The 7,296-nt window shown below is 51.8% G+C and overlaps 1 protein-coding gene across 1 annotated transcript in view; it reads left to right on the plus strand.

Annotated features, from left to right (window-relative positions):
• Positions 1-1,885: 1,885 nt before the first annotated feature.
• Positions 1,886-7,296, plus strand: part of WDR13 (WD repeat domain 13) — a 9,759-nt gene continuing 4,348 nt past the window's right edge. Inside the window, exons 1-8 of the mRNA XM_012811331.2 lie at positions 1,886-2,013; positions 2,360-2,439; positions 3,075-3,315; positions 3,722-3,831; positions 3,950-4,080; positions 4,698-5,005; positions 5,820-6,000; positions 6,100-6,241. Of these exons, the coding sequence (XP_012666785.1) occupies positions 2,399-2,439; positions 3,075-3,315; positions 3,722-3,831; positions 3,950-4,080; positions 4,698-5,005; positions 5,820-6,000; positions 6,100-6,241 (1,154 nt within the window). The 5' untranslated portion in view covers positions 1,886-2,013; positions 2,360-2,398. The remainder of the gene's footprint in view (positions 2,014-2,359; positions 2,440-3,074; positions 3,316-3,721; positions 3,832-3,949; positions 4,081-4,697; positions 5,006-5,819; positions 6,001-6,099; positions 6,242-7,296) is intronic.

Consider the following 7,296-nt stretch of genomic DNA (forward strand, 5'->3'; position numbering starts at 1 on the left):
GTTTAGCTGGTGCAGGCTGGGTTCAAACCCTCCACCCTCCACAGTGTAACTACTGTGCTATGGATGCCGAGCCAGTATGATCTATTTTTGTTAGAACACAGTAAAGGGGTAATGTGTTTCAGGGGGCTTTAAAACAGGGGCTTTAAAACATTATTCAGTCAAATACAGCTCAAGATTGTATTTGTTATGAAAATAATGTAAATAATGTAGGATGCGATAGGAAACTACTAAACCTAGTTCAGCCTATAAATTCTATAAATGTATAGATTATAGATTAAATTGAATTCTATTAAATTAAAATCTATTAAATTCCTATAAATTCTATTTCTCCTGATGATGTTAAAATAAAGGATTTTTTTTGTTTTGGGTTTTTTTTTTTGAGACGGAGTCTCACTATGCTGCCCTTGGTAGAGTGCTGTGGCATCACAGCTCACAGCAACCTCTAACTCTCTTGGGCTTAAATGATTCTCTTGTCTCAGCCTCCCAAGTAGCTGGGACTACAGGCACCTACCAAAATGCCTGGCTATTTTTTGTTGCCGTTGTCATTGTTGCTTAGCTGGCCCAGGCCAGGTTCAAACCCACCACCCTCCATGTATGTGGTGGGCACCACTGTGCTACAGGCACTGAGCCAAGATAAAGTTGTTTTTTTTTTTCTTTTGGTTGTTGTTGTTTTGGGGGCTTTTTTTTTGGGGGGGGAAGAGTCTCACTCTATGCCCTAGGTATAGTGCTGTGACATCACAGCTCACAGCAACCTCAAACTCTTGGGCTCAAGCCATCCTCTTGCCTCAGATTCCTGAGTGGCTGGGACTACAGGCGCCAGTTACAATGTCCTGCTAGTTTTTTTTAAGTGGCAGAGACTATAGGCGCCTACCTGCTAGTTTTTTCTATTTTTAGTAGAGACGGGGAGTCTCCTTTTTGCTCAGGCTGGTCTGGAACTCCTGAGCTCAGGCAATCCATCCACCTCAACCTCCCAGAATGCTGGAATAACAGGTGTAAGCCACAGCACCCAGCCAAAATAAACAATTTGAAATGCAGCTTCCTGTTGGAAGCTGAAATAAAGACGATTCTGGGCTCGGCGCCCGTAGCTCAGTGAGTAGGACACCAGCCACATACACCAAAGGTGGCAGGTTCGAGCCGGCCTGGGCCTGCTAAACACCAATGACAACTGCAACCAAAAAATAGCCGGGGCGTTGTGGTGGGCGCCTGTGGTCCCAGCTACTTGGGAGGTCGAGGCAAGAGAATCGCTTAAACCCAAGAGTTTGAGGTTACTGTGAGCTGCGATGCCACAGCGCTCTACCGAGGGCAACATACTGAGACTCTGTCTCTAAAATAAATAAATAAATAAAGATGATTCTGATAGCCTTTTGGATCCAAACCTTAAAGCTTATTTTGCCTAATTATATCTTCTGTCTTTAGAGACCCAAACCTCAAGCTTTCCGGTGGCATCCAACTCCAAGTACTCTTCGTCATGCATGCACAACCGACTCTTCACATCGCAGGGGTGTCTGGAGGCCTGCCAGTCACTTTACGAACTGTAGAACTTTCCTGGGTTCTAAGCATGTATGATTTTTTTTTTACTCTACTATTCATGTTTGGGTTGGACAAGACCGTGCAAAGCGGCCTACACCATTCTTTCAAAAGAAAGTCGTGTTTCTTGTCTCCTCTCTGATAAGTCGTGGTTCTGATTTCTCATAATTTGCAGATTCAGCCCTGTCCCTGGGGCCCTTAGACACAACCCTTGTGTATACAAAAAGTGCCATTAGCGAGTGGGTAGAACTCAAGGGGTGGAGCCTCACTTCTTGTGCCAGAAGCTACTGTCCCTCAGTGCGCCTGCGAGACTCCCACGCCCCAGGAGGGATTCCAATCGATTTGCTCTGCACTCGGCAGCTCTTTCTGGTAGCAGGCGGCCATCTTGCCTGGAGCCTGAGAAAAGAGAAGAGAGACAGAAGAAACGGGGCGTCAGTGGTCTCAGGGCCGCCCCGGGGGCCTCAAGAGCCGGAGGCAGCCCCGGAGGTGGTCCCAGATTCCGGGCTATGCTCTTGGACCTGAGAAGGGAAGGCGGAGGGCGGCGGGGACAAGATGGGTGGGAAATGTCAAGCAAGGATTGCTAAACGGGGGAGGGGCGTTGCCGGGGCGACCGGGGAGGGGCGTTGTCAGGTCTGAATAGCTGCTGTGTGTCATGCGGGCGCTGCCCAGGAAGGGCAGGGCTGGGGTGATGGCCATAGTAACAGCTGGGTGGGATTTCGCGACACCTCCGGCGCTAAGGGATTCGATGTCCATGGCAGTGGTCGCCTGGCGAAAGGCGCGGAACTAGATCCCTTCATTTGGAACGCTGACTTTCCAAGCCCTTTTCTTGCAGGCTCCCGTGGGCGGACACGCCAGAGGAGGAGGCCGGGGAATGGCCGCGGTGTGGCAGCAAGTCTTAGCAGTGGACGCAAGGTGAGGCGTGAGGTCGAAGCCCGTGGGAGCAGAACTTACTGTAGTGCATGCGCAATGGTGATAAGTGAGGCTGGGAGAACTTATGCGGCTGCGGGAGCGTGCTGGAGGTGAGCATGCGCAGTGAAAGGTGTGGGGTGCACCAGCGGTGAGGTGATACCAGCACTGCCTGGCTGGGAAAAGGGCCAGATAGGGTTCAAAGAGCATGCTGAGAAAATGCGGCCAGATGTGGGCATGAGCAAGCCTTTTGGGGGGATGAAGCTCAGCTTGGTGACAAGGTAGCCCCCATGGGTGCTCCCAGACTTCTCTTACCATCATCACTTCCCCATTCTGACCTTCTGCCACCCCACACTGGTCCCCCATTGTCATGTCAGTTTGACTTATGTTATCATGACAGATTGACCCCAACAGTCACTCCATACTGATTCTAGCAGAGCTGCAGACTGACTCTATTGTCCTTACACTGATTCATCACTGTACTCTTTATTACTGTGGAATCACTCCCATCACCACTGCTGATCATTCTTTTCACCCTGACCCCAATCACTGCCACACACCTCATTCTATTGCCCTATTCTTAGAGCTGATTGATTCCCTCTGTCCTGTTTTACTGCCTGCCCCACCTCATGACCCCACAGGTACAACGCGTACCGCACACCAACATTTCCACAGTTTCGGACCCAGTATATCCGCCGGCGCAGCCAGCTGCTGCGGGAGAATGCCAAGGCTGGGCACCCCCCAGCACTGCGTCGGCAATACCTGAGGCTTCGGGGGCAGCTCTTGGGCCAGCGCTACGGGCCCCTCTCTGAGCCAGGCAGTGCTCGTGCCTATAGCAACAGCATCGTCCGCAGCAGCCGCACTACCCTTGACCGCATGGAGGTGAGCTCCTGGCCACACTGCCCAGTGTACACCACCTGCTTCCACACATTCACTCCTCAGACTTTTGTCAAACACCTGCTGTGTGGTGGCTACTCTTTCAGGCTCTTAGCATCAGCAGAGGAAGAGAGATAAAATATCAAATAAGTCAGTAAACAGGCAATAAACTTGGTAAACAGGTCAATAAACATATAGCAAACATATCTTGAGTATCTGATAGGTGTGGCGAGGGTGGGAACAGCAGAACTAGTGAAGAAGCCACTTCAGCGGGAGCATGGAGACAGAGATGCTATTGATGGGGGGGAAACGTGGTAAAAGGGAACCTGGTTCTGGTTTTGAAGGCTCCACACTTCAAAAGTTCTCAGGGGCTGTATTTGGGACGTGCCAACCTAACCCTCTCCATTTATAGGACTTTGAGGATGATCCTCGGGCCCTAGGGGCCCGTGGGCACCGCCGTTCCGTCAGCCGTGGCTCCTACCAGCTGCAGGCACAGATGAACCGTGCCGTCTATGAGGACAGGTATGCACGAGGAGGCAGCAGAGGGCTGGGGGATTTGTGAGGAGGAGAGGGACCATGGGACAATGGTAGGCCATATACTCGTACCTACTGTCACCCCTCACTTCCTATTGGGGCCCAGGCCCCCTGGCAGCGTGGTGCCCACATCAGCAGCAGAGGCTAGTCGGGCCATGGCCGGGGACACATCACTGAGTGAGAACTACGCCTTTGCGGGCATGTACCATGTTTTTGACCAGCACGTGGATGAGGCAGGTGAGCCAGTGGGTAGCGGGTCCCATCACCAAATGTTTGTCCAACTGTGACAACCACCCAGGGCATCCTTTCCTGAATGCAAGTCCCCTGGCACACCTCTGAAGGAGGAATTAGCATCTGTAAAGCTTTTTACAAACTAAAGAGCCCTCTGCAAAGTGGTCTACAAAGTCCCAGTATACCGTATAGGTTCTCAGAAGCTTAAGAGAGCACTTTGCAGCAGCAGGTTGTCTTGGTTCCTGGCTCACTTGGAAGAGTTCAAAGGCTTTGCTAATGATAAATCCCCTTGCAGAGGGCAGAATGGGCTTCAGAGCATCAAGGGCTTTGCAAACTGCCAAGACTTTGGTGATTATAAAGTGCTTTCTGAGATGCAAGAGCTTTTCACCTTGCAGAAGACTTTTGCAATCTGCAGTGTAGCTGCTGTGATTCTGGTGGGAGGCTTTTGGCAGAGGGCCTTCTGGGGTTACAACTCCCTTTGTCAACCAAGGAAAGCCCTTCGCTGAGGCCACTGTGTTTTGTGCCTTGGGGCCCCAGCCCCTGGTACATACGTCGGAGCCTTTTATAAACAAAAGTGCCTAGTAAGTGTGCTGACTCCCACAAATGGCTCCTTGGCCTTGCAGTCCCAAGGGTACGCTTCGCCAATGATGACCGGCACCGCCTGGCCTGCTGCTCACTCGACGGCAGCATCTCCCTGTGCCAGCTGGTGCCTGCTCCGCCCACCGTGCTCCGTGTGCTGCGGGGCCATACCCGTGGTGTCTCCGACTTCGCCTGGTCCCTCTCCAATGACATCCTTGTGTCCACCTCACTCGATGCCACCATGCGCATCTGGGCCTCTGAGGACGGCCGCTGCATCCGGGAGATCCCTGACCCCGATGGCGCTGAACTGCTCTGCTGCACCTTCCAGCCCGTCAACAACAACCTCACTGTGGTCAGGCTCCAGGGTGCCCGCTCACCAGGGCGGCATGCCGGGTCAGGAGGGCTGTCTGAGGGAGTTAGTATAAGGGGCGGGGGGTGGCCTAGAGGGTCTGGGACCCCCCATTCCCATCACAGCAGTCCTACCATGGTCAAACTGAAAGGGAAACAGGTCAGAGGATGAGAATGCGGTCCCTAGTCTGGGCTGGCTTTGCTGTGGTGGATTTCAGGGGAACATCATTTGGGGCTAGAGACATGACTCTGAGGTTCCTTTAGTCCCATGAGCTACAGTTCTGCTGCAGTATGGTGAGGCTAAAACCTCATCTGGTGTATCAGCAGCAGCCCCACCATGGTCAGACTCCAGAAAAGATTGGTCAGAGAGCAGGGGAAATAAATTAAAAGTCTGGTATGGCCCAGGGTAGGGTGGGGGTGAAGTATAGGGGACCTGGACAAGGGCACGTTTGTGGTTGGGGATCCTTCAGCAGCAGCAACCCCACAGGATCTGGGCAGGAACAGCCAGGAAACCGAGGAAAGCCATTGTTAGAGGCCTGGGAGAACCCCGTGGTTTTCAGACTGGCAGACTGGCTCAGGGGGCTCTGAGACCCCTTTAGTTCCATGAACAGCTATTCTACTCTGGGCACATTGCAAGAGGAGCTAGATTGAGAGGAGGATTACATGCCTGGGTTACCTGCTCATCTGCCTGCTGCAGCCTCACTGTGAGGAGACTCTAGTAGGGACCAGCCAGTCCAATCAACAGCAACCTGATTGTGGTCAGACTCAAGGAGCTACTGTCTGGGAACAGAATGATGGCATGTGCATTCTACCCACAGGTGGGGAATGCTAAGCACAACGTGCATGTCATGAATATCTCCACGGGCAAAAAAGTGAAGGGCGGCTCCAGCAAGCTAACAGGCCGTGTCCTCGCCCTGTCTTTTGATGCCCCTGGCCGTCTTCTCTGGGCAGGTGATGACCGTGGCAGTGTCTTCTCCTTCCTCTTCGACATGGCCACAGGTAGGAAGACTATGGGCCTGCATCTGGGGTGCTCACCCTCAGGGCTCTGAGGGCCCACCCCACATCCTTCCTTCTGCCTCCTTCCCTCCACTGCTGCAGGGAAGCTGACCAAAGCCAAGCGTCTGGTGGTGCATGAGGGTAGCCCTGTGACCAGCATCTCGGCCCGGTCCTGGGTCAGCCGTGAGGCCCGGGACCCCTCGCTGCTTATCAATGCTTGCCTCAACAAGCTGCTACTCTACAGGTGGGTCCCACCAACAGGGCCACCTGGATAGCGGGCCTGCCTCCTCCAGCAGATTGGACAGGAACCGGTTTCTTCCATCAGATTAGCTTCACTGATCCCTCGTGGTAGCAGTAATAGTAATAGCAATAGAGAACACTTATCCAGCAATGGCTGTGTGTTCAAACACCTTCTACATATCACCTCATTTAATCTTCACACCAATGTGTGAGGTAGGTGCTATTATTATTTTCATTATAAAGTTGAGCAAACTAAGGCAGAAAATAGGCTAGGGTTCCCTTAGAGCAGAGGCCTGTTTTCCTTTCTTTCTTTTTTTTTTTATTGGGAGTGGATTTCTTTTCTTTTCTTTCCTTTTCTTATCCCCACTTGCATCTATCATGGTACCCAAGTGCAGTTCTCAGCCTGTGCCACACACTGGAATGACCTGAAGAGCTTCAAAAATCCTACCCAGAGTGAGTCATGATGGTTCCTGCCTGTAATCCTAGCGCTCTGGGAGGCCAAGGGGGATAGATTGCTTGAGCTCAGGAGTTCAAGACCAGCCTAAGCAAGAGTGATACCCCCATTTCTGCAAAAAATAGAAAACTTATCAAGGCTTGGTGGTTTATGCCTGTAGTCCCGGCTACTTGGGAGGCTGAAGCAGAAGGATCACTTAAACCCAGGAGTTTGAGGTTCCTGTGAGCTATGATGATGCCATGGCATTCTGTTTAGCCAGCACTGCAAAGAAAAACCTGTTGCAAAAAAAAAAAATCCTGCCCAGACCAGACTCCACTGCAGGCCAGTGGTTTCAAAAGCTTTGGGGTAGGCCTGGAGATTGGTAGATTGAAATATTCCCTAATCAATGTCCAGCTAGGCCTGAAAACCACTACGTGATAAAATGCTTTTTTTCTTTTTGTTTTTTTGAGACAGAGTCTCTCTTGTTGCCCTGAGTGATTCTCTTGCCTCAGCCTCCCAAGTAGCTGGGATGACAGGCGTCCACCACAACGCCCAGCTATTTTTAGAGACAGGGTCTTGCTCTTGCTCAGGCTGGTCTTGAACCTGTGAGCTCAGGACAATCCACC

This window comes from Otolemur garnettii, unplaced genomic scaffold (genome assembly GCF_000181295.1).
Source record: "Otolemur garnettii isolate 467f Iridium unplaced genomic scaffold, OtoGar3 scaffold00153, whole genome shotgun sequence".
Taxonomy (NCBI): domain Eukaryota; kingdom Metazoa; phylum Chordata; class Mammalia; order Primates; family Galagidae; genus Otolemur; species Otolemur garnettii.